The 27,123-nt window shown below is 41.1% G+C and overlaps 1 protein-coding gene across 2 annotated transcripts in view; it reads left to right on the top strand.

Annotated features, from left to right (window-relative positions):
- The window catches only part of tmtc2a (transmembrane O-mannosyltransferase targeting cadherins 2a), a 52,279-nt gene extending 26,814 nt beyond the window's left edge, over positions 1 to 25,465 (top strand). Inside the window, exons 3-12 of one of the 2 annotated variants that reach the window (XM_070928873.1) lie at positions 6,834 to 7,668; positions 8,845 to 8,959; positions 9,736 to 9,821; positions 10,593 to 10,777; positions 11,034 to 11,112; positions 12,276 to 12,397; positions 15,066 to 15,147; positions 17,159 to 17,273; positions 19,876 to 19,939; positions 23,539 to 25,465. In XM_070928873.1, coding sequence (XP_070784974.1) covers positions 6,834 to 7,668; positions 8,845 to 8,959; positions 9,736 to 9,821; positions 10,593 to 10,777; positions 11,034 to 11,112; positions 12,276 to 12,397; positions 15,066 to 15,147; positions 17,159 to 17,273; positions 19,876 to 19,939; positions 23,539 to 23,742 — 1,887 coding nt within the window. In that variant the 3' untranslated portion in view covers positions 23,743 to 25,465. Of the gene's footprint in view, positions 1 to 6,819; positions 7,669 to 8,844; positions 8,960 to 9,735; positions 9,822 to 10,592; positions 10,778 to 11,033; positions 11,113 to 12,275; positions 12,398 to 15,065; positions 15,148 to 17,158; positions 17,274 to 19,875; positions 19,940 to 23,538 lie in introns of both variants that reach the window. The other variant, XM_070928874.1, reaches the window with a different exon arrangement.
- The last annotated feature ends 1,658 nt before the right edge of the window (positions 25,466 to 27,123 follow it).

Here is a 27,123-nt window from a genome sequence, read left to right on the forward strand (position 1 = left end):
CAAGAACATAAAGTCTTTGTTCTCTCCACTCTCAGTTTGTCAATGGCTAAAGCAAACAGATGAATGAGGCTCCAGGCTTTAGACGGGGTCCGGGGAAATTGTTTGCTTTTGTTGGTAGCAGGATAAGTCAGATCTCTCTGCTAAGCCTGAGGTGAAACTTTTGCGGGCAAGATTGCTTTCATTAAAAGATGTTTAAATGTTGTTGCAAGGATTTTAAGCATTTACTTGACTGAATAACAAAGACGTCAGTGATTATACCTTTCAGATAAAGTCCTGCATTGAAAGCTCTAAATCAAAGGTGTGAAATGAAATAAAGAAAGAAAGGCTGGATTAGATGGGAGGACTTTTTCTCAGTCTCCCTAATCCTCCACCTGAAAGATAAAAGATGAGAGGTAGCATTTCACTTGAGGCACATGGACAATAGAGGGGTTTGATTGTGTTCTTGCAATTAAAGTGTTACGGACTCCTCCTCCTCGCTTGTCTCAATGAGCGCTGCCGTCACGCAGGTGAAGTTCAGTGTAACCAGCTGACGGCTTGTTGAATACTGTGCCAATTATCTTGTAGCCGAAGCATTCGGCTGTGAAATGATGCCCTCTGTTGCAAGTTCTGCTGCATGGTCTTTACTTAGCTTGCATTCAGGGGGGATACTGGAATGCCAAAGGTAATCCAGACTCTCTGGCACAAACAGACATTGGACCGCAAGCAAGAACATTTTCTTATTCTTGTCCTAAACCTATCGTACAATAAATAAGGCTCGCTCATACAAACCATCTTAACTGCACAAACTTGCTCGATTCAACTTGTCATAGTCCATAAATGTGATTCATCCATGTGTTTGTGTTAGTTTATAGATAGCTGTTAGCTGGCTAGCTGTTAGTATTCTCAGTCACCAAATGGATTCAGGTACATTCCCACTACCCTCCACGCTGGAGCAGAGACAACACTGATTTGCATGTAGCATGGGAAAACCAAGATTTGTGATCTAGCCAATGGTGACGCATATTTGGCTAAGTTGCATCTTAAATTCACATGTGGATTTTATCCGGACACAAGACCTTTGAAGTAACAAGTGTAAATGGGGCTTTAAATCACTTGTACGTGCCGATTAAGAACTAATCTGCTTCGTACAAGTGGTTCTTGCATGAGACCCATTGTGTTTTTGTAGTTGGAAGCTGTTCATAATTATCCTCAATTGCGCAAATCAATTGATGAAAGTCTTTCAAGTAACTAAGTAAGTATGAAATGGGGCCAACAAAGCTAAGTCAGATGCATGACATCTCGTCAAGAGCATCAGGGATCCCAATGTTGTCTTAAACCTCATTTCACTCGGATGTCCCTACATCGCTCCAACAGGAAGCTCTTAAAATGTAAAGTTAACACCACAGGGGCGCCGGTGCTTTGATCGGCTGTCTCGGGGGACAGCGCGCGAGCTTCAACCTGTGACCCGTCTCATTACAGGTCTCTGTGCCAGCAGCAGCGGCAGGGCTTTCATGGAGAGAACTATGGGGTAATTAGGTTACTCTATCAAAGTCAACCCTCTCAATGCCAGCCATGGTGCTGCTGTCTGATGACTTGGGTGAGTTGCGCCAAGTCAGCAGAATCCAGAACACATTAGAGAGCTGGAAAAAGAACTGGATGCATGCCTCATTGTACCTTTCATCACAATTTAGCACGTCACTGGTAATGCATCAAACATGAGTGCTGCTGGATGTGTGTTGGGCAAACACAGTGTGTCCAAAACTTTGAAGGCTTTTCCATGCACATGTCAAAAAGTTTTCTCTCGCATGATTTGGAAAATATACCTTTTTGATATTTAAATAATCTTTTAAAGAATAGTTGGCAATTAAACTTTATGATTGGCATGATACTTGTTGTTTAGTCTTGCCTGTAGACAGTATATGTATATATGTTAGTGTTTACTTAAAGTAGATTTTGGAGGATAACAAAATAACATCTTAATTTAGATTTCTCAAACATTTAGTAGAAAAAAAATCCCATGCATGATCAGCTTAGTGTGCTGGAAAGACTTATGAGCAGTTTAAATTGGACTTGACTTTAACAAGAAAAGTCCGGAAGATTGATCCCCTGCTGTCTTGCGTCAGTCCACAGCAGCTTTAAACAGTGCACGTATGAAGTCAGCCGTATCCCGCCGTTTCTTCAGACATGTTTTAAACACTCTGCACGCCACAGTGTCAACATGAAGACCACACACTTCTGGGATTAATAAAATGAGAGCTAATAATGAATGGCGCTGTTAAAAGATGAAGGCTTGGGAGCTTAATACTGTATGTTTATGTGAGGAAAGAGAGGGATGGAGGGAATGAGAGAAGGGTTAATTCTGGAGGGAAAGTGGATAATAAACTGAGAGAAAATAAAAAGTAGTAGAGGGAAAGCTACAGAAATTGACTCTGAATTTCCAAATGAGGATCCAAAGTGGAGGAGATATGTGGAAGAGCGTGAGCTTCAAAGGCTTGGAGCGAGCGGGATGTTGCGTCGACAAGTTGGCGGGGGATTATGCCAGCTGTCCTCTATGGATACACACAGATCTCACGAAGACCAATCAATCATAGCTAGAACCAGTTCCCAGGAATTTATGTTAGACAGCAGGGAAGAAAACGTTAAAAGAAAACTTTTTAAAATCAGACACTGCAGATACATTTGGTATTTGTGGGGGCCATTTTGTCTTTTGGTGGTTCATTCTTTGTTTTCCCATTGATAACAAAAAATAAATAAACAAATAAATAAATATTTTCTCACATGGAAGCTAGCCCAATAGACATCCAAAACTTTGCACTCACCACCTCTGTTTGAGAATCAACGTATGGTTAGCCAGCAAATTGATCCTTATGCTGTTAGCCACAATAGCTAATCCAGAGGGTTACTTTCTGTGTTTACTTTCAAGGGCATCAAGAATCCCTATGTTGTCTTAAACCCCCTTTAACACTGTTGTACATTACTCAAACAGGAGGCTCTTTAAGTGTCAAGTTAACACCACTGGCAACCCTGCTTTGATCAGCTGTCTTTGAGGACAGCGTGCAAAGCTTCAACCTTTGAACATTGTCATTGCAGGTTTCTGTGCGAGCAGAAGCGGGGCTTTCATGAGTTCATCAGTGTGAGTCGTGCTAATTTTGCATTTGTCACATACAGTATGTAGAAAACAATGGGGAAAGTGGCTGGAGCCTCCTAGCTTTCCAAATAAACTTGAATTTTACTTAAATCCTTTTTTTGTTCTCAAACACAGAAAGTACCGCCGTGGATTAGCTGTTGTGGCTAACTGCATTCGGATTTAAGGCAACTTGCCATTTGATACATTTTTTGCCGGACTTTGTGTTAGCATGAGCCCCAAATATAAGAATAAGGCTAGTGTGAAAAGATAAGTTGCTGCGATGACTTTGTTACAAAAAGTGGTTTAATGTTTTCATTGACTTCATAGAAAAAGCTTAGCTGCAATTTGTCCGATTTTCCTTTTAGAGAGAAGGACATATATGAAGCAGAACAGACCTTTCTTGTCGTAGTAGTCTGGCTTGTCAAACCCAGGTGGAACTCGTAACATTAATTAGGTCTGTCCTGCTGTCGAGCACGCTTCCTTACCGGTGCACTTGAATGTGGCAGAGCCATCGTTAATGTGATTAGTTACACCTGTGCTTCTCTTGCCAGGAGTCAAAAAAGTATGCACCACGAGAAAGAGCCAAGAAATGTCCAGAATTTTATCTAAGTTGAGGTGTTTTTACCCAAAATGTATGTACAGTCAGAGAATCTTATCTTTTTAAATGCCACATGACAGCGTATTTTAAGGGCTGCTAAGTCGAGAGGTTAAATGACTTTTTAGAGCAATTAGAGGGTGTAGTTCAGTAGAGAGTGATTCAGTTGTTAGAGGGTGACATTGGGTTATTGAAGATCTGTTTTGAATCGACTATTGAGGAGCGAGTATTGGTTATCACTCTAAAATAAAAAACAGCAATCCTTCCACATCATGCCTGCTGCAATAACCAACCTGCAACCTGTTGCTTATAAAACCACACAAATTATAAAAGCTTGTGTTAATTTGGCTATTAAACTGCACTTATTTGCTGCTGACTTTGTGAATTCATGGTCATACATCAATGAAAAGCAGAACCAGCCTCCCGGTTGGAGTTGTGTGTGTGAGATTGATCGGGGAGTCAATTAAGGAACGATTTAGAAACAGACAAGGAAGCTAGGAGTACAATAAAGCTCATTCACCTAAATACCACAAATGACTCTCTTGCTGGAATTGGCTTATCTTCTGATATCAAGCAGAATTGGATTTCTCAGACAGTTTCCTCCCTTGACAGCCAGTATGGGCTCATCCATCAATAAGCACATCCCCCTTTTTGTGTAAAAGGCACTCTCTCTTATCCTTTGTGTACCATCTTTCAGAACACAAATCAATATCCAATTTTTTCCCCACTCTCCCTTCCTCACTGCCTCTCCAAAATGTTGAACTCCGTGAACTGGCCCTTTTCCATCTTACTATTGACAAGTGACTTGCTGTGGCTACACTTCGTACCTACAGCTCTCTTCTTCAGGGAACACACTTTTCCATTTCAGATCCGGAGAAATCAACAACTGAGCTGGAGCCAGTAGGTCAGGCGAGTCAACGCTAAACCTCTTATTCTAATCCCAACATGGGTTTGCTATGGATAATCTGTGTTTTCCATCATGGTTACTGAATGCTTACTCGAGCATGCTCATTGGAAGAGAGGGAATATTTCTCTCCAAAGTTTATTAATGAGACAAATGAAAGCTTGTTCTTATCTGCCTATTGTGCAATTCATTCAGAGCGGATTATACAGGTAGTCTAAATTATTACTGTAGTAGAGTAAACTCACTTAAGAGATAAAAAGAAACGTGGGGCTACACTGGATCAACACTTTGATCTATAGAGGCTCTGATGGGGATTATCAGTTATATCAAAGCCAATACTGATAACACAGCTACTAGACCACCAATATGTAAACTCCTGTCTTGCACAATAATACTATACAGTATAAACAGCATTTGCAGTATGTAAGCGTGTGTGTGTGTGTGTGTTTGTGTGTGTGCGCACACGGTTCAGATAGAGTTCATATTACACTGAATAATGGGCTCAGAAAATAGGAAGTGAGCAGCATCTCTGTGATCATCACTCATGATGTTATGTCATATTTAGTCCACTAGGTAAACTCAGGGAGGAACATGAAAAATAATAATAATAACAAGCAGTTTTTGGGTCAGGACTGCGCCAGGCTGTCTCTGTCAATAAGTCTTCGCCTATATGACATTCCAGTTTCATCAGTGTTTAATGAAAGAAATGAAATCAGATTTACTTAATCTTGGCAAAAACACGCCACTAAATCAGATCAGAGCTGTAATTGATTTCAGAAAGCATCATATCAAAATGGGGTATAGAATAAATCTGACATCAGAGCATCTGACAGACAGAAAATTTTATAGCTACTCCTTCCCATTTAACAAGCCAGTGTTCAAAGGTCAAGAGGTCAAGTTTGTGATCATACAACCTTGTCATGTCTTAGTAAATGTAACTCAAACTGCATCTATACAGCCCATTGTGAAGCGACTGAAATGAATTATACTTTTGGCCCTGCTGAGTATCACAGAGTTCCTGTCTCTGAATCTAATTTATGCATCAAGCACTGATTTTCCTGATTTGTAAAGAGTCACCGACCAAATGTCCTCTGCATTTCCTTCCAAGTGTGCATCAATACTGCTGTTAGGAGTTTAACACGATTTTAAAGTTTATAAAGTTACCATTCAGTTGAGGTTGCAGTGAGCACCCGGTTGGCGTGTGATAGATGGTTTAAAGGTGTTGCGTGACAGAGGACCTAATGGTGATCATGCTGCAGAATTAATGCTCTTATGAGATGTAAACAGCATCTACATACCAACACAATGAGTCCTAAGCTGATTAGCAGTCACACTCGCTGCAACCCTGACAGGCAACAAGGAAAGACTTAGAGAGAAAGCCTCTCATGCTTCAAATTTACTTCAAAGTTTGAACCCGACTAGGTCAGAACAGAGGGGGGCGCGGTTTACTAATATGTGGAAAATGAAAATCTATATGATTTTTCTATGATTTTTTAGACTTTTGGATTTTCCCTTGTTATCCTTAATAAAACGTTCTTGACATTTTTGGATTTATTGGCAAACCAAATGTCAAAATAATGCATCTTTCACCAGTTTCAACATGACATATTCCATTAAAATTTATTTTTTCTTTTTTTGAAACAGTCACATTGTTGCTGACCGAAAGTGACACCCGTTACCACGCACAGCTGTCCAAATCCCAATATGTCTTTCACCAGTTTGAATATGTCATATTTCACTATTTTCATGTAAACAGAGCTATGTTGTTTCTGGCTATGGTGCATTTTAATTTTAAGAACTATGCTAGTGTTACAAAGAGCAGTATAATTGTACATGAGTGCGGTTTATGCCCCAGGCAGCTATCAAAAACATTCCAGAGATTTCTTTGCATAGTTTCTCTTTCTATATAAGGGGGATAATACATTTTGAAAGTTCGAAGATTTATAAATCAAACCCTAACAGCTCATACTTATAGACTGAAACATCCTTCTTAATAAGCTGTTGTCTGCAGAGACCATAAATACATTTATGAGACCATTGCAGCTTTGATTCAGCTCTGATCCACACCTCAAACAACTTGACAGGTATTAAAATAGCCTTTTAAAATGAAAACAAATTCAGGTGCTCTGGAACACATACAAAATATTGTGGCTTTGACTAAGCTCTTCTGGACTGAAATGTTGATGTAGGTGTTTTCCTTTAGCATATTTTTCACTCCTGTCTTTCAGAAAAAGAACATCAGTGTTTTGCTGAGTCTCGGTGTGCTGGCTTCCTGGGGAGTGATTCTGCTGTCAGCTCGCCTCTACTGGATGGGCAACAAGCCTCCCAACTTCTCCAACTCTGACAACCCTGCAGCTGACTCGCCACATTTTCTCACTCGAATGCTAACGTTCCTCCACCTGCCCGCCGCCAACGCCTGGCTCCTTCTCTGCCCCGACAAGCTCAGTTTCGATTGGTCCATGGACGCTGTGCCCTTGGTCAGGTCCTTGGCCGACTGGAGAAACCTTCACACTGTTGCCTTTTATGGTGGATTTATCCTCCTGGCTTTGTTTGGCCTTCGTAGCCCGACCTCCAAAGCCAAGGAGACCAATGGAAAAGCCTACGTCACTAATGGAAAGTCAGTCACTAATGGGAATGGTTACCATGCCCCTGACACAAACCATAACACAGACCACGGGCCACCAAAGACCACCCTGAACGGGTCAGCTGGACTCCACCACTGCCCCCCACAGACGTCCCTGCCCCCTACAGAAAATCTAGTACTATTTTCATTAGGCATCATGTCATTACCTTTCATCCCAGCCACAAACCTGTTCTTTTATGTAGGTTTTGTAATTGCAGAGAGGGTACTGTACATCCCCAGTATAGGCTTTTGTCTACTGGTTGCTGCTGGTGCAAGAACCTTATATGTCAGACTGAGGACTAGAGGCTTCAAGGCCTTATTGTTGTGTCTCTGTACGGGACTAGTGCTGCTGAATGGACTCAGAACTGTCCAAAGAAACAGGGACTGGAGCAATGAGGAGAATCTCTACAAGTCTGGGATTAGTGTGAACCCTGCTAAAGGTAAAGGTTCTCATTAGGGATGGGTATCAAACATCAATTCTTTTTGCGTACCATAAAGCTGATTTAAAGCAAGACAATATAACTTTTGAATGAAGAAATAACACATTCTTTGTCTTACAAATGAACAGTTGGATTGATAAGCAATAAAACGCACAATTGCTCATTTTAATACGCTCAGAAATGTTGTCGCTAAATCCTACTTGGCCTGGTATGACTAGTAACTTATGGTAGCTAATGTTAGAAAACTTTAGATATTGCTGTAGAACTTGCTGACTTAATGCTTCGTCTTTATTCGTGGTACTTTTACACTATGTGTTAGCATTTACCATTATAAACAGGACAAAATTGTACAGGCTTTAATTTTGCTAACATAATGGTTTCATGTTATTCCACTGATTGACAGTTGATGGCGGTAAAGTGCAAAGAAGCATAGTGATACGCCAACAGCAGGGAAGAAGACTGCTAGCTAGTAAACATGGATGTGAACGATGTAGGACTTCAAATATAAAAAAACAGCTTTGTTTTAAGAGGAAGGAAATACACTCAATACCTTTGTTAGACCTCAAGGATACACACAATGCGTTTTAATAAGAAACACTGAATGTAAACACAAATTGTTTGTTAACAAGAAAACTCCACAGGGCACCTTTAAAATTGTATTTTCTGAAGGCAAAGTTCTTGTACCACTGAGAAAATTAAACCCCCGATATATTTCAGAAATTTGGCATATTTTGTTAAATGGGAAAAAATGTACCCAACTCTACTTATTATACGTATCCGTAAGCTTTGTGCCTCTGAAACTCACTGAAGCCAGCCTTGTTCATCTTGAAAGGTGCGAAAAAGTGGGAAGGTATGTGAGACTAACATCTCTGCTCGGGGAGCTGCAACACAGTTAAACCCACAGAGAAAACTGCAATATGACTTTCTGCTCCTTCGTGTAAGACTTGCTTTGAAATAGTACAGTTTAAATACAGAAGTAATTCTAAATCACATTACGTCAATGAACATAAGCAGTATAACTACGTACAAAGGCTTTTGTGGTTATTTGTTATTTAATGAACTGATTACAGTTTAATTTATCAAATTGACGACAATAACGCTTTTGTTAAATGAATACCAACATTGTGTTTTTCCAATCTGAAAGTGCAACTTTTGACTGACACATGTCTCCTGTAGCCTGGGGAAACTTGGGGAACGTACTGAAGAACCAGGGTAACATGGCGGAGGCGGAGAAGGCATACAGAAACGCTCTGCACCACCGAGGGAACATGGCCGACATGCTGTATAACCTGTGAGTGTTAAAGATGCCCCGTTCCTCCCTCCTCCTGTTTGCAAAGTCTTGACACGAACGAGTTCTGATTCCTCCCATCCATCACTTGAGATCGCAGTGGCAGAACAAGAAAGACAGAACGGGAGAAGAGAAAAAAGGCATAATGACAGAGAGAGTGACAGCCAGGAAGAACTTAAAGAAGGCAAAACAAAAATAGACCTAATACAGGAGGAAAGAAGCAGAGCTAAGCGTGATGCAAGAGTGTGACAAAGTGGAAGTAACTTTGTGTGTCCCAGTGGCTCTTTGTACCTTCTGCTACTGATTTCATTAGTCGTGGTTTGCAGGGCCTGTGGGAGAACACAAAGCCACATCCAATCCTGCAACAAAGTGTCAAAGGTGCCAAAACCTCATAGCAGACCCATGTCTCTTGCTCTCATGCTGACACTGTTTTTCTCTCTTTGCTCTCAAGTTACGGGTGTCAGAGAGAGCTGGCAAAGCAACATAGGGAGAAGGGAAAACCGAATGATTAGCATTCTTTAAAACGGAGGTGCTGTTTGAATATGATGGATGGTTGGGTATATTGGGGTTATACATTTGTATATTGGGTAAGTGATACAGAAGCTGCTACAGTTGAATTTATTAGATTTTACCCAGAGTCCCCTCATCACTTTGACATGCTGTAATTTTGGGTAAAGCTTATTTTACCTTCACAGATTCAAAATAACAAGACAGACCCTCTGTAATGCAGTTTATGGCGTTGTAAAATGTCTCACATTTTGCATGTTTTTGTCTATTAGTGGCTTGCTGCTGCAGGAGAACGAGCGCTTTTCTGAAGCGCTGAATTATTACAAACTGGCCATCGGGAGTCGGCCAACACTGGCATGTAAGTAAACGTCAAAAAAGAGAGTCTCATCTTGTGGCTGATACATGAGGACTGGAGTAGCCGCTATCAGGGGAAGAGTTATCAGCGATTAGATGTTCTCATTTTGGCTGAGTCTTTGTTTGGAGTAATTAGATGTGAGCTAAGGATCCATTATTGGATCACCATCACGGTCCAACTTTAATGCTGAATTAGATGTTCTTTTGCCACGTGGTCACTCGGAGGGACGTATTCAGGCTATTTAAGCTTGACTGCAAAATGATGAGATTCAATCTCACACTTGAGTGCTCGCATGTGAGATCAGTGTCCGTCTTTTAATGTACCAAGGACCATTTTAAGAGAGGACAGGTTTACAGACTGCTTGATAAGTTATCTTCAATTCTTCTTTAGCTTAATCTCATTTTAGCCTAATTTATTTCTATTTCTTCTCTTTTCTTATGTTAATTTCATCTGCCTTTGACCTTTGTTCCGTCTTCTTTTGGCTGTATTATTACATGTCCATCTTCCCCAACTATCAACCCCATCTTCTCCACTCGTAAATACTTAATCAGTAATTTTTGTGACTGTGTTGATTACTAATCATTAATATCAAAACACATATCAAAAGGTTGGAGCTATGGATGAATCAGAATTTTTAAGTTTCCCAACTGTTCATAAATGAAAATTAGCTTGTTTTAACTCTGTATTAACAAAAACTACACATGTAAACAAACCTTTAACAGCATCAGAAAATGACTTGTGCTGTTTTAATTCATTTCCCCCTCCTACCCGCAGCGGCCTACTTGAACACAGGAATCATCCTGATGAACCAGGGCAACCTGGAGGAGGCCAAACGCACCTTTCTGACTTGTGCCGACATTCCAGACGAGAACTTGAAGGACCCCCACGCCCACAAGAGCTCCGTCACCAGCTGCCTGTACAACCTGGGGAAACTGCTCCATGAACAGGGCCAGCAGGAGGTTAGTGCGTCCAGTTTTCGCCAAAATATAACTTATACACAATGACTAACACTTTATGACCACTTATGATTTAACCACTTACCACTTATTTTTAATGTGGGACTAAAAGCTCAAGCATTTAGAATTGAACAGGAAACTGTGTAGATAGTACAGCCTGTTATGCACAAAGTCCCTCATCAATTACAAGGCCTGTATTATGCTGATGCTAAACAAAAACTGCAGTTGCTAAGTTAACTTTTTTTCCCCTCCATTACAGGAGGCCCTGTCTATTTATAGGGAAGCGGTACAGAAAATGCCCAGACAGTTTGCACCACACAGCCTTTTCAACATGATGGGTAAGTTACTGTTGGAGCCCTGAATCTTAATTAAAAAGCCAGTCAATTAGCCAATTAGTACTTTGATGAGGTAACATAGCCATTTGATGCAAGAACGACATCACAATAGTTTTATGTGAGTAAAACAGTGCAGCCGTGGGACCAGTTGAGCTTTAGCGATGAATTTTACATGTTAATTTCCATTTCAAGTGTTGGTCTTCCATTTTATCTGAGCTTTGAATTGAATTCAACAAACTGATATTAACACTTTAAAAAAATAAAAAAAATTCAACCACCTGTTTGATTCCAACACTGCAGCTCATAAATATGTGCACAGACTTGAAGAGGATTAAAGCTAATCCGTGAAATAAATCACATCCATCTCTTTGTTATTGTAACACTAATTACATTATTGGAAGCTCATCCTGACGGCATAGTTGAGATTGCAGGGAGATGTCTGCAAAGATTCCTTGGACAAGCTAAATGAGAGTTGGAAGTGTGTTTTGACAGGTGGAGGGAGGGCAGTGTTTGCATTAGTGGGATGTCCAGGGGATTCTTTGTTAAAACTGATGTCATGTCACCCCGGGGGCCGACAGCATGTTATCAGATCAAACAAAATCTCATAGAGTTTTAAACACAACAGTTGTTCTTTCAGAGAGTGTGTTTTCCAGATTGAACTACAGTGGGGTTTTTATTCGGCGTGTGAGGAATGCTGACCCTATGGATGAGAGGCAAAGTTCAAGGCAGTTTGAGAAGCAGTGTAACCTTTTATCTATGCACCAGGGTATGTTAGCTAGACCTGCAAGCAGGTATACTGGGGTCCAAACACCAGTGTGACCGGGCACTATGGCGTGACCGGGCACTATGGCGGAAACAGGTGGTTCAACATGTGTTTGTACGCTTTGGCAGGCTAAGGCGCCCTCCTCTGCACACTGCTACGATCTGCTTTAAACTACAAGAGCTATTCACCAAAACTTTTTTCAATAAATCATATTTGAATTTAAGAAAAATGTCCAGCATAGTCAGAGGAAACTAAAAATAGATATACTATGTAAAGAGATGACTGCTTCATACAACACTTGTGGATATTGTGCCTTGAGAAACGTTTCATGTTTAATGTTTTTTTATGATCATTATTATTCCAAAAAAACAAATCTTGACTCCTGGTCTGTGTTCTGTTTCAGGAGAGGCCTACATGAGGCTGAACAGACTGGAGGAAGCAGGCCACTGGTACAAAGAGTCCCTCAGGACCAAGCCTGACCATATCCCTGCCCACCTCACTTATGGCAAACTCCTGTCCATCATTGTAAGTCCCATGACAGACACTCAAACACACACACACACACACAGGAAGAATCATGAAGCAAGCCAAAGCATTATCTTAGTAACGACTGCAGCAGTTAACTACCTGGCAGAGTGTAATTAAATGGGACCTGAAGTGGCAGAGTGGAGCGATGAATAATGCATATTGAGTGACTTATGGGACATCGAAGCAAGGCGAACCCATTCTATCGATTCCTCTGCAGAACCTGAAGAGCTGTGGTAATTGTTATGATGTGTGAGCTTCTGACTCTGAAAGGTGCATGCTAAACAAACTCTCCCCTGATCAGACGTCAACTAGAGGAATTGTGATGCATTCATGAATATAGTGTTTGACCTCTAGTGCTGCTAGTTGGATGAAAAGAGGCTCACACAGTGTGAAAATTAAGGCAGAAATGTCACGATAAGTACATTTTTTCTTTGACCTTGATCCAGGACTGATGCCAAATAGCTTAAAAAAAGCAGCTATATAGTTGCTTCGTAAATTCATGTCTGATGTCTAAAGGTCACAGACGTGGGGAGTTTGTCTGGTGTGGATGAAAGCTCTCCCTCTGTGACTGGATGAGTTCCAGATTATCTGTGTGTTGTCCGTCGCTCACTGTCTGTGTATACATGTGAATGTTAGGAGACATCAAGGGCACACAAGTTTGCCCAACTTCTCCCAATTTTTATTTTCTGCAGAACAACTTCCTGTCCTCCCACTCCATAAAAACAGAAACACATTTATGTGGCAACAGATGTGTTCACAGCTGAGTCAAGTTTAGATGTGTGACCTCTGTAACCCCTCCAGAGATGTTTGACCTCCTCCCTTCCACAGCCTTGGGTGCTGAATAAGGACACAACCTACCTTACACACTTACAGCTGCAACCCTCACAGGCTTTAAACCTGAGTTCTGATCATTTCCCCTCCTTGTTGATTTGAAGATATACAAAGCACACACACACACACACACACACACACCTACAGCCCAGGTTCAGATTAGAGTCGCCCTGTGCGCTCCCTCAGGCTCAGGGCTGCAGATCCACAGAGGGCCCTGACTCACAGAGAGGCCCCTTCCACTACTACGGGGCTTTAGGAACAGGAGATTGGATGGACCCTGGACAATGGGCCAGTGGACAGGCTTATAATGCAATTACTCTCCTTCCTTATTGAATCACTCCATCAGCTTCATTTTTGGCCGTCCTGCCGGAGTCAATCGACAATACAGACGCGAGGAGGACAGGTCAAACTGAAGTCTTGTACCGTGGTTCACCCCAACATGTGGTGTAGTGCTGTTTTTCTCTGAAACTCGGAGTGCTACTACTCATCAACTTTCAAAGTGACCCTCTTGTTCTTCTTTTGAAAGTAAGTCCACACAATAATAATGCTGGAATCTGATAGTCTTGTACCCATCCACATCCCTCCGCAAATAACAAGTACAGCTAAAGCCACTAATTTGCCCGATTCTTCTCAAGGTCAGAGTGCTTACAAATGAGTCTGGTGTAACGTTAGAGCCCTGCTGTCGGTCAGAGATCTCAGAAGGGTGTGGTGTGCATTCGGGAAAGTCGGTCGACACTAAGCTGATTTATGAATTTAAACTCAGCTGTGCATTTAGATACATTTAGCACTGATGCTAACCACAGCCTCTCACTGTGGGAAGGCCACTCAATAATGCACAAACAGAAAGATTACATACGGTAAAAGTGTGCTAGACTGGAGAGGTGCATACTCTATAAATAAATCAGTTAAAAAAGAGCATATTGCAAAATTATCTTTGATAGCGTTTCATAACTCTGTTCAATGATGATTTGCTCCAGCCTCCCTGGACTGAACCACTCTACTTTCAGTTCTGATGGATGGCTGGGGAAAAGGTTTAATTGAATGTAATGTGAAAAGAGCCAAAGAAAATGTGAAATAAGCTATCTCGGCCCGATATTCGCTCGTTCATTCAGAGCGATTGCGGGCATGAGAGAAAGCTAATGAAGCAAACCTAATATGCCCATTTCTTGTTGCATGGCAAGTCCATCGGCAATATGGAAGCAATCAGTGCTGAGGCATGAAACAAAAGAGGTGGGGAAATTGAGCCCCGTGCACACAGAAGCAATATCTCTCTCAGTTTGGTTGCAGGTACACACACACACACACACACACACCTTGGAGGTTTTTCTTTAAAAGTTTAGGCATGGGAGGTGGGGCGCTGTGTTCTTTATGAGCATCAGTTTCCTGCTGAAACTCAACAGCAGGGTTTCCATGTCTCAACTGGTGCATGAGCTAAATTAACTCATAGCAGATACAGTAAGATACAAGTGATCTTTGTAGCTGCATGTGAATGTTTGAGTACACGTTTGTGACACAAGATGTCCGGCTATACGATACCCATGTTATATATTTATATTGCTTATACTGTTGGTGCTCAGCTCAGCTTTTAGCTAATTCAGAAACCTTAATTTTATACATTAAGGACATATACAACACTCGTGATTTTTGTTTGATTTCTGTTCGATTATTTCATAATCACATTTCATTCTGGAAATGAGATTGTGTAATTCTAGTTTGTATATAATCAATATTCTCTCCATGCTTGGATTGGTAAATTTTTGACACGTATTACTGGGAACACGTGTGAATGATGAATGTAAGCTGTAATCAATGATTTCCTTCCTTTTCCTTTTAGGGGCAAAAGACAGAAGCAGAGAAGTACTACCTGAGAGCTATTCAACTAGACCCGACAAAAGGAAACTGCTACATGCACTATGGTAAGAAGAGATATCAAAGGTTTCCATTCTAATACTTAAAGCAAAGCCTTTTTGACATTAGAATCATAAAAGTATGGACGCTTCTGTCCACAAAATGTCTCTCTGTGGTTGACAGAGCTATGAAAATGGAATTTGACTGTAACATGCCTGTAATCCAAACCTGTGCTGTAGGCTTTACTGTAATGATCGGGCTTTGCTGCAGTAAACTGCACTCAGGATGATTATTAGGTAGGGGTTTTAGACTCTTTTATCCAAGACCCAAACTATGTAGTGTCACCGTCAGAGCCATTATATTAATATACCAGGTCCTCATACAACTCATGCTGTAAACCACCCTGGATCCGAGCTCATAGCTTGTGTAACCTGATAAGAGTTTTGGAAAGAACCAAAAGCACTGTGGTAATCATTTGGAAGTGAACACTCTTCTGTTTTTATCATTTTCCCCGCAAAAATAATCGCAGAACGGGTTTTAGCACCACAGTAACTAATTTGTGTAAATGTACTGTCATTTAATTTACTGTCGGTATCAGTGCAGGCAGTGTTGGAGCTGTTTGAGGTTTTGCAGATGGTACAAACACACAGACAAACAGGCATGTATGCTATGTTTATCGGAGCGCGGAGACAGGATCAGAGCACACTGTTTACCATTTGTAACTGAGTGTAAAACATGATACCACGGTCCGCTTGTGCTGCTGTTAAAGCAATATTTCGTATCGGTGTGGAGGAACAGGCTCCTTGCTGCTCTGTGTCGCTATCTTCAGGATATTTGTAGGAAATGAAATCTGTCCTCTTGCTGAAAGCGTCATTGTGCATTGTCCCTTTCTCCTCTTCCTTATCTCGCTCCATTCCTCCTGGTGCTTTCTCTGCGCTGGATATCTTGGCGTTCGAGTTTAGTTTGGTCCCTGACAAGGGGTGCGTTGCTGTCTTTGGACGAAGCTGTTTCCCCTTCTCTTGCCTATCTGGTTATTTTTTCTTTTTTCAATGTTATCTTGTAGCTTCTTGCTATAGGTGATGTTTATTTGGACTGGTCCCCCTCCTTTATCGCAAATCTGGCTGCTTTAGCTCTCCTGGGTTCACTGGATGGGCTCCAGGTGTGAGTATGTAAGGAGTGATGATATCTGTCCACATTACAACACAACGGATGCGCACACAAAGACGCACATATGAGAGAGTGCAAGGAAGCGAGGACACAGAGGGTGATAGCTGAGACAAGGCCCCTTTTCCTGCCATTGTTCACAGCAACACATTTTAATGCAAACTGTCCCTCGTACGACCCGGTTCTAAATAGTCCGGTGTCTAATAGCTTGTTTTTGGAAGCTGCACTCAGACAAATGCAGTTAGCTTTCAGTACAAGAAAAGGCCACAAACACACCTCAATGGAGGCGGCCTCCCCACGTTCCCCTCTTCCTACACTCGGTAACATCTGTGGCCGGGCTCGGCTGTTAATTTATAGCCACTGAGGCAGGCACTTGCGGGTGCCGCACCAGGTGGCTAGACTCCCACACGAAAATGCATGAAATACCTCCGTCTCATCTGTGTTCTCAAACGTCGCTGAGCAAGACAACAATCCTTTCACTGTCTCACTTTTCTCTCGCCGTCTCTGCCTCCTTGTTGTATTTCCTGTGGCAGTCTTCTCTTTCACTGCCTCCATTCATCTTCCTTTGTTTCCCCACCAATCTCCATCTTTGTATGTCAGAGCTTCTCTTCAAGCTTTCCCTGTCTTTCTTTGCTTAGCTTTTCTTTGCTCAAAACCACTTCTGTCTGTTTGTCACAACATGACACTAAAGCATAAACTTGTGAATGATAGGAAACAAACAAACAAAAAACCCAAACCCTCTATTTGCAAGTAAACAAGACAAAGAGCCTGCAGCCATGTTAGCGGCTCTGTGAGTCTGTAGTTAGACACAGGGGTGCCTTTCTTTTTGCACCTTTCCATCTCTAAAAGTACTAAACAGAACGACTACTACCCCCTAGAAATAAAGCCACTTCCTCTGTCTTCCCCTCTCTCCAGGTCAGTTTCTGCTGGAGCAGTCTCGTCTCGGCGAGGCAGCGGAGATGGCTGAGAGAGCTGCGGAGCTGGACAGCTCAGAGTTTGATGTGGTCTTCAGTGCTGCTCACATGCTCAGGTTGGCTGAACTGCTGACAACAACACCGCTTGCAAGGGGAGTTTCCCCACTGAAAAAAAGCACACAGCACAGAAAATTGAATGAACGTATATTTCAAGAAATGTTGAGGTTTTTAAAAATCCTGTATTTACAGAGTTTGCTGCTGTGCTGCTTCACCATTTGTGGGTTTATTCTGTCCCACTGCCATTTAATGACCATCTTTGAACTATAAATTATACCTATGTTATAGAATAGTAAATGTCCTCTACAGTTTCAGTCCATCGTAGCGATGTTTCAGTCCAGGGCTTGTAAAGAAGCCATTGGAGAATTTTCCCTCAAAGTTTGGCAAGCACGTGCACAGACAGCGTATAAGTCTTAAAACGTGTCAAAAGGGGCTGCAAATGTCGTCCACTCCCAGCGACTCGAGGAAATATTGAAGCAATGTGCCTTCATTCCTTTTTGCTCTACATATCTGGAAAAGTCATCACTGCTCTCTCGCATCCATCTAAATTCAACACCACCGAGGATTTGTAAGAAGTTGAAAGTCCTGGGGTTTGGCTGAGGTTTGCTTTTGGAAACGTAAGAGTAAATCTAAATGACAGATCATTCTGCCGTATTCTGGTCTAACTTGTTATTTTCTGCTGAGACGGACTGTGACATAAATCCGAACCGATTAGGATTAGGGTGTAACGAAGGTGACACACAACTGTCATTAGCTGGGTTTAAACGTTGAGCTGCTCCACTGATAATAAAGGTGGGCAACAAATCTTTTTATCTACAAATCTTGGCTGAGCATAACCAGGATTATGATAATGACCCGATAATCCTGTTTGATGGAAGGTTTGCCTGTAAATTTCATTGCAGAAAACCACTCTTATGAGTCAAATATTGTGTTGGCATTCTGGTATATGATTTCTCCAATAAAGCAGGTAGTTTCACATGTTTCTTTTTGAAGGAGAACGAATGACTTACCTTCGTCTCTGTCAAATGTTGCTTTCCTAAAAGCCTGACTTCCTGTGTCTTTATCTGTCATCTTTATCGAGTCTCCAGCACTTGACCAAACAAAACAAAGACCAAGGAAGCACACTATAAGATGAGGACCATGATAGTCAGTTATGAACTCCACTGAACCCTGATAAAGTGTTGCATGCATTCTCAAGGCATATTTTACTCGAGTCACAGTCTTATAAATATTAATTACCATATCGGGAGAGAATGGTTTCCTTCACTTTATTAACTTTGGCACAGCAAAGTCCGGTTCATGCGCTCTTTGGATAACATTGTATGTATGGAGCAGATGAGCTGTTGCCATTTTATAAACCCAGCTGTAACATGAAAGGGAGGACAGGTTGATGAAGTGATTCTGGCATTTTAAAAACATCCAACTCTCTTCATTGTACTCTGATAAATAATAAGAATAATGGACAGCGAGCTAGTCATCAGCTTAAAGTAAGTAATTGCTGCTGCTGCTGCATTATTACAGTTACTAACCCTAACCCTGTGACACAGAACATTGTTTCCTAATGATTTGATTAGTAACTAAATTATTTTATAAGCTTTCATAAACAATATTCAGTATTGCTGCAGCTGAAGATCTGTACCATCTGTTGGCTATAATGTGACTGTATGGACTCATTGGTTTCTTCTTTAGTCTCTGAATACTAATAAGTCCATGTTTTTAACATAGTTATTGTTATTTAATTAATTTGCCCAAAAGGATATCTTAATGCAGAAACGTTAGATGTGAAACAACTGTTAATAAGTAATAAAATCCTTAGTATTTGATCATTAGCCAATCAGAATTTACTTAAAAGTATACAATAAAAATATATGGCTGAAAGCGTTCCCAACCTGGGGTTCGGGACCCTCTCAGGATAAATTTAAGAGGTCTGGAGATGATTAACAGAAGCCAATAAAGTTATACCTATTTTTTCAGACTATCCTCTAATCTTTCTAATCTTCAAACCCAAAAAGGTTGGGAAGTGGGAACAGCTTGTTTATAGAAAATGAATCAGTGAATGTCCACGCATCATTATACCTTTGAGGCTGACTCTGGCACATTTTGAACATTCTTTAATCTATAGCGTACCTGCTAAATAAGATGGTAAATGTTTATTTAATGTTAATGAGAGACCTGTGCACAAGAAAAGAAAAAGAAAGAAAAACATATTCAGTATAAGTATAGACAAACAGAAATTCACTAGTCAGGTCATTTTTACAGTAGACCCTTATAGATAAATAGTGTACAGTGCAACCATCCCACCTTTTCATACAAGACACACTGGTGAGTGAGACATGTATCACCTGTGATAAAGCACCGTGCACTGGTATACAGAGCAAAGAGGCTTTAAATGAATACAATGTATCTTGTGTTTGATTCCTGATCATTTTAGTAAGATTAACATAATCTTAGCATGCAATGACTTGTAAGTGAAATCACCAGTGAGGCATTTTATAACAATTTACACAGTTAATGAATAGCTCTAATTACAGTCATTCATATGATTAGCTGTGCAATAATGAATGAATACAATTAACCATAATTTGCATTAGTACATTATTCATATAAACTGTATTGTCACATTTTAACTCTTCTTTTCTCTCTGTTTTTCTTCCTCTTCAGACAGGCCAGTCTAAATGAGGCAGCGGAGAGGCAGTATGAGCGTGCTGCCAGCCTCAGACCAGATGTAAGTACCTGGACTGGTGGGCCTGCTAGCACTTATCATGGAAATGCACACACATACGCCTGCACCGTAAATTCAATTTACAACATACTGCGTATTACCCATCATTCTGACATTATGTTATAGTGCTGTTGTTCCTGGCAAACAGTGATGCAGCTGAATATAAAATGGAAACTGTGTTCTGTTCATGGCTGTGAACTGCCTCCTTATGCAAACACAGAAATCCCGAAGAGAAAAGAGTTCAGTGGTAACTGTCTGATATTGAATTCACACATTCAGCTGGAGAGTAAATACTTGATCATCACAGTATAGTTAGACAGACAGAGCCTCGCAGGATATCATGTCTCTCGATGTCAGCACATGTGGTTGAGGAAGTTGGGCGCTATTATATCCTGTTTCTGCGCTGTATGAATCAGTCACTTCAAAGGAAGAGGGTGTGTGGACTGGTCTGGAGGAGGTAACGTAGAGACACAAGACCTAGAAGGAGCTTCCTGCAGTCATTTGTCTGCTCTGTGACTTATGTTGCCAGTTCAGTCAGGAGACAGCGTCCCTTCACGGGAGTAACCAGCGTTATATCACCTCACCCTTTAGAGCAATGTTTCCCCACCTTTTGTGTCCGATGAACCAACACAACCCTGTCAGATGAACTCAAGTCACCAACACTGTCATGTTCATTTGAATTTATTTTAAACTGGTTGTGATTTCACACTATTAATTATATAAAATGTTTTCATAATAATAATAATTGAACTAACTACTTGAAGTGGCAGACTAGACTAGACATGGACTATTTATCCATGAGTTAAGTTATGTTTCAACCATTTAATCATTACATTTTGCTGCTAGCTATTTTTTATTATGTACCTTTTACTTTGACGTAACTATTTTTACCCATTATTTTAGCTATTTATTTAAACTATTTATCTGTTGCTTTTAGTTAACTTAGCTACCTCAACCATTTATATGTTACAGTACTTTTAGCTATGTATTTCAACCATTAATCCACCATGTTTAGCTGACTATTTCAACCATTTATGCATTACTTTTAGCTAATTCTCTGCTAGCTTGCTAACTAGTTTTCACGCACTCTCAATGGCAACATAAGGTGCTTATCTCTATTTTTTGTATTAGCTGAGCTACTCTACAATTTTTCCACGTAGCTACTGGCAACAGCAGAACTATGTTACGTTCATGAACGAACCGATTCTTTTCAACGGCTTGGGAACTGAGTCGTACTTTGTGAGAGCTGCTCTTTTTATCGTTATGCCTTAATTTCACTGGTTGCCCTAAATCAACAGTGAATAGTGAGAACCAGCCAGTCACGGTGTTGCATGAATTTCATTCAAGGCAAGGCAACTTTATTTATACAACCTATTTCAAACATAGGGTAAATTCAAAGCAGAGGGATATGGCGTCACCTTGTGCAATGTTTACAGTGCAGATCATTGACATTAGGTCTCGCAATACAGAATCAGAATCAGAAATACTTTATTGATCCCCGGGGGGAAATTGTACAGTACCGGTGCTCCCATTCAAGAGTAATTTAGTGCTGCTAAACCTTGTTCACACATCTGAAATGAAATTATATTGGTGGGATGTAACTAAGTAACGGCTCTCGGAAAGGAACGGAGCCATAAGATCCGGCTCCCTTCAAAGAACTGTATTTCCCATCACTACCCCACGGGTAACAAGTACTGGTTGGGAATCGCTGCTTTGTAGCATCTGCCCCTTTTAAGATAAGGTCTGTCTGTCTGTTTATATCCTGTTTAAGCCTTAAAGGCTGAGCAAAGCCCTGGAGGAGAACAATGCTGGTCGTCCATTTTAATTTGGAAAGCCATGTGTTTATATTTTATTCTGTAAAAAAATAAGCTACCTCAAAGTCACAGTCATTATAATTCACAGTCTGGAAGTCTTCATGTGCACAGTCAGACACGCTGAGGGCTTCTCTTGTCATTTGTCACGAGCAAAGCGCCTCTTGTCTTTGACATTTTCCCTGCACACGTCTGCTTAATGAATGGCAGTCTCTCAAATATCAACTTAATGCAATAGCTCTCAGGTCATGAAAGATTCAGCGCTGGCTGTTCGTGCTGAGAAAGGCAATGATTGTGTGCCTTCAGAGAAAGGTGCAAGTAGAGTTTTTCATTTTGCACACACAGACTGAAATGCTTTATTTACACCAGTCAGATCGAGCTTCATCTCAAACATAATGTTGTAATGTGAGTAGAATAGGCGACGTTTAGTGAACTGTTAATTTGTGCAGTCTGTTGCCTACACCTTGTCTTGTCGGTCAGAAGCTTATATCTGTTTTGTCACTGTGAGTGTGTTACAGCAAGATCAACCCAACTTCAGAAATAAATGTTTCAGTCAAAAGAAATCTTAAATAACAGGAATTACTGACTTACTTTTCAGCTGCCTTCCGGTTCTCAGAGCACATGTAAACAGGGCTCCATTTCCAATGATTTAGCCCAGTCTTTGTATTTCATATCATGCAGTTGTTTGGAATGACAAAGAGACCCTCATTTATCTAGCTTAGTGTGCCTCGGCTGCTCACAAAGTGCCTCAGTGATACAAAAAGCAGAGCAAGGCTTTGAGATGTAACTGCTTGATACATTCATTTGTTGCACAAGGTGAGAAAAACAAACCCACAGAAAAAGATGTGGCAGTACTGCAACTCCTCTCTGTAAAACTGCATTAATTAATTCAGTTTCCAGCCTCTTCCAGGCCACTACTTGAGATATTCCAGCTCCGCATGCGTTCATTTGATACACAAGGCGAGAAAAACAAGCTAACACTCCCAAGGCTAGTCTTTTAACTCTGCTTGAGAAGTGGAATGTAAACAAGAGAAATATCAGTGTTAAGAGGAGACTAACAGTTGTGTTTGTGGAGAGAAAATCTGTGAACTAGTTGCCAAGTTGCGAACCATATGTCATGCAGTGAGGACACAGGCCTGGGAACAAGGCCAGGTCTTGGGGATGAGGTGCTGACGACTTTTAGGATAATATTTGGGTGTGTTTCTAAGTTATGGCTTGGATGAACTGGATTTTGTAGATTTCTACGGCTGTTACACTATTCAGGGCCAGATGGTTTCACTTTACAAGTTCAAAAGATGGTATTGTATTAAATAGGACTCTAAAAACACTCTTGATGTATTTCTTCATTCATATCAAAAAATACTTAGCTTCACACACTCTCTGTAACCACCTTCTTGCTCACTGTGGCGCTGTCAAAGGACATGCTTTTGTCTTTGGCCATGCCTGCTACTGTGCTGGGAGATAGCATTAGGGCTAATTTAATGCATATTTGATTTTCCTAGCCTTAAGCAAATTTCACCCGAGCCCTTGCCTTAATCTACCGCCCGTAAAAAGCCTGGCAAGCTTCCTAAAATGTGTGTATGTCTCACATAACTGTCTGCATCAAATGTAGGACTGAGAAGGGCAAGTTTAAAATAGTTTGTCCGGATAGATAAACCCAAGGTCGACGGTAATCCTGTAAGTCGACACCCTAAGGCCTCAGAACTCATTATAATTATGGCATTATGCACCAGTCTGTCTCCTTTTCTACTATTTTGACCCTTTTCTCGCCGTGTCTTTGCTGTCTCCTAGTACCCAGCTGCTCTGATGAACCTCGGTGCCATCCTCCACCTGAATGGGAAACTTCCCGAGGCGGAGGCCAACTACCTGCGTGCACTACAGCTCAAACCCGACGATGTCATTACACAGTCCAACCTGCGCAAGCTGTGGAACATCATGGAGAGGCAGGGACTCAGGACCAGGCATGGGCTTGGGATGCAGAAGAGCGACCTTTGAACTGAGGGAGTCGCTGCACTCCTTTATGTAACGGTGACGTCGTGTCCTCCAGAGATTGAAGCAGGACAGGATATGAAAGAGGCTGGAGGCTAAAAGCTCCTTCTACAAGACAGGACGGACTAATTATTTAGAGATGTGGCCTGTGATACTCGTGGAAGACAGTTTGAGGCTTGGCGTGTTTGGGATTCAAGAGTTCTGCGATAATACGCCACCACCAGTGCTGTATGGTGGCTGTCACCTTTTATTATTATACTTTATAAAGTCATGCTCAGTTGTTAAATGATGCACTGAAGTCAAAGGCAAATAACTGCAAAGGCCAAAAGAAAAAGTACAAAGGTCTCAAAATCAGCTGATTATTATTTTACCATCATTAAAAACATGGGTATGTTTTAAAGCACTTAATTTGAATGAGGATGTAGCAAAAGTATCTAAATAAAAATTCTGCCGAATGGGTTTTGAAGCTGTCGGCACTGATGGATGAATGAGCTGGTTTGTGTTGAAGGGGAACCGATTTTACACATCAAAGTCTTGTACAGGTCTTGGGAAGTACTACTAAATATGCGAAAAAAAAAAGTAGCATCAAGCCTTTCGTGGCTCCGGAGGGAGACTGACAAACTGCCTCAAGCGATGTCACTTGAGGCTGCATCGTTTGGGTCTGAAGACTACAAGTTTGAAAATCTGCGGGTGTGGAGTTAGAAAGAAGTGAGCTCACCAGACCTCTGTAGCTTGCTCCTCATCTCTGCTTGAGGCTAGCTGCTACTAGCATAACACACCTGAATCTCTGTCAGCAGTCGAGTTGCATTGTGGGTAACGTAGGAGCCAAGGGTTTTGACAAGGAAGAAGAATACGCGGAATAAAAAAGACGATATCTCTGGTTCTCTGCTGCATCGATTTTGATCCTTTTTCTTTTAAACTGTCCGTCGTGAGTCCGACAGTGTTACAGGAGTGCAATGCTAAATCGGTGGAGTAAAAATGAAAAATGAAAACCCTGATGAATGACCCTCAGGGTGCTGTCGCCTTCAACTTTTACTCCCAACACAGTAAATGCAAAAGATTAAAAGCCAGTGCTAAGAGATGTTCAGGTACCACCCTCCAATACAGAGCTGTACAGTGAATTGCTCCAACCTATTAAAAGAATAGGTTAGAGCATAATGCATGACCCTCTGTGGTCCGAGTAACTGAAGATTGTTTGCACCTGGTGCATTTTAAATGCTCTTGACTGTAAAAATGAAAACAGATCATGAGAAAACTCCTCAGCGGTGCCAAAGCTTGTACTGAGTCTTTTACGCCTCTCGTGCCAAGCAAGAACTGTTCTCACTTATGTGTCGTGTTCCTTGTGTCAAATGAAGATGTTTCACTTCACGTGGTCAAATGATCAAACTTAATTTATTAATACATGTTATTTTATGTGAAAAAGCCAACACTGTGCCGTCGCTGTCACAGTAGCTCGCCCTCTCTGATTTCCCCACATAGGCTACATGACAATTACATTAAAATGTTTTTGATATTTCTTTTTATTCTCTCTGCTCAGGTACATCAGGTTGTGATTCCTGTCACAGAATGGCTTTGTCACCCAGAGAGAGCCTCTTAAAAATGATGTTAGATGTTTTTTGATGATTGTGATGTTTGGTTAAATTATAGAAAATGTCTAGCTGAAAATGTGTTGTGTTTTGTAAAGAAAAGTGAACCTTTTTCCATAATAAAAACATGACTTTTGCTCTCAGCACTGTGATGTCCTCTTGGGAAGCCTGTGTCTCTCAACAATGTAAATTCAGTCAGCCCACCCACTTCTATATTTATGTGAATACAGAGTATGCACTGAGTTGATATTTGGCTTTCAATCCTGTCACTGCATGCAAGCATACACCTCCATCTGCTTCTCGCAGTGAGCTAATAGGAACCCCCTGAAACTGGAAACAAACAAGGGAGGGAAATATGCCACAAAAGCAATTGAGTCCATGACACTCAACACCCTAACATATATATAGTATATTTCACCACTATAAAATCAAGCATGAAAGCATCACATCATGTGCCAAAACATCCAAAGGAAAATGCATTACACTCACCCTCTACAAAACATAAGTAATACCAATGCTAATACCGCACCTATGAGTAGATGTGGCAGCATATGATTGGAAATTAGTATAAAATAGACCCTTTTCACTGCAGTCACTTTGACATGTCATGTCAACTCAGGTGTCATTAATAACAGTAACGGTGGCCACCTTCCACCCAGGAGAGCCACTTCCAGGGTCTTGGTTTTGTGCATGCTGGCTCACCGGACCGTGGCTTGCTGGGACCTGAGCCATCGTTAAAGTTATTAATTACACCTGCGCTTATCCTGCTACGACGAGTCAAAATGTCTGCTGTGACAAAGGTCTGATCCACATGTGTTGAGAGCAGAACACTGTTGACTGCCTAACCCAAGTGTTTTGTTGACACTGGCTTTACTTCCTCGTTGTTTGTCCTCCTGTGTGTGTAAAAATTCCCTCAATATAGACCCCAGAGATGTTTAACTCTCTAACCCGTTAGGGACGTATCAGTAACAAATATAGAGCATATGAACATACATTGTATTTAATCATGTTTAACAGCTGTGGTCTCTGAGACCCAGAGCGGAGGTAATGCATCATGTTCTGTCATTTTCATCAGTACAAAATCTTGTTTGTAAGGAATTCTCATAAAATTAAGAAAAGTCATGAAGTATCATTCTGATAAAACAAGTATATTTTTTGCGCTGTTGAAGAGGAAACAGAACATCAGGGCTAAACAGACAGCCGGGTTGCAAAGGGTGCATTGGATATACGCTGAGAAGAGTGTGTCATGAGTGTAGCAGTGATTGTCTTCCTGAACTAGTTTACAGGCTTTGAACCATTGAGATTTTGTAGAATATTAGAATGTCATTTTGAGTGTTTGAAATGTTAAATAATTTAGAAAGGGCGTAATTTCTGTTCCTGCCGTTACCTAATCTTGGTTTCATTGGAGACAGAAATGCTACTCTCCCTCTCTCTCTAAATGACACAACACACAAGCAGCTTTCTGAGAGGAACCACTAATTAGACTTGGTCTTTTCACAAACTCAACATGTTGATATCATCTGATCTAGCAGACATCAAAGAGGTTCTCATCACACGCCAGGCTTTGAGCACGCCAAGCTGTAAATATTTAAGAAGATATCAAACTCGACTGACTTCACTATTGACTTGGAAGAACCCGCAAGCCCCAGTTTCAAACATTTCAAACTAGAAGTTAGCCTCAATCTGTGAGGACAGATTTTGTTACATAATGATAATAACACTGAATCAAGAATGTATTTGTTATGCATAGACATAACCTTATTCCCAAACACCATCTGCTAGATTCATCACTGAACCTGTC

This window comes from Enoplosus armatus, chromosome 22, assembly GCF_043641665.1.
Source record: "Enoplosus armatus isolate fEnoArm2 chromosome 22, fEnoArm2.hap1, whole genome shotgun sequence".
Lineage (NCBI taxonomy): Eukaryota > Metazoa > Chordata > Actinopteri > Centrarchiformes > Enoplosidae > Enoplosus > Enoplosus armatus.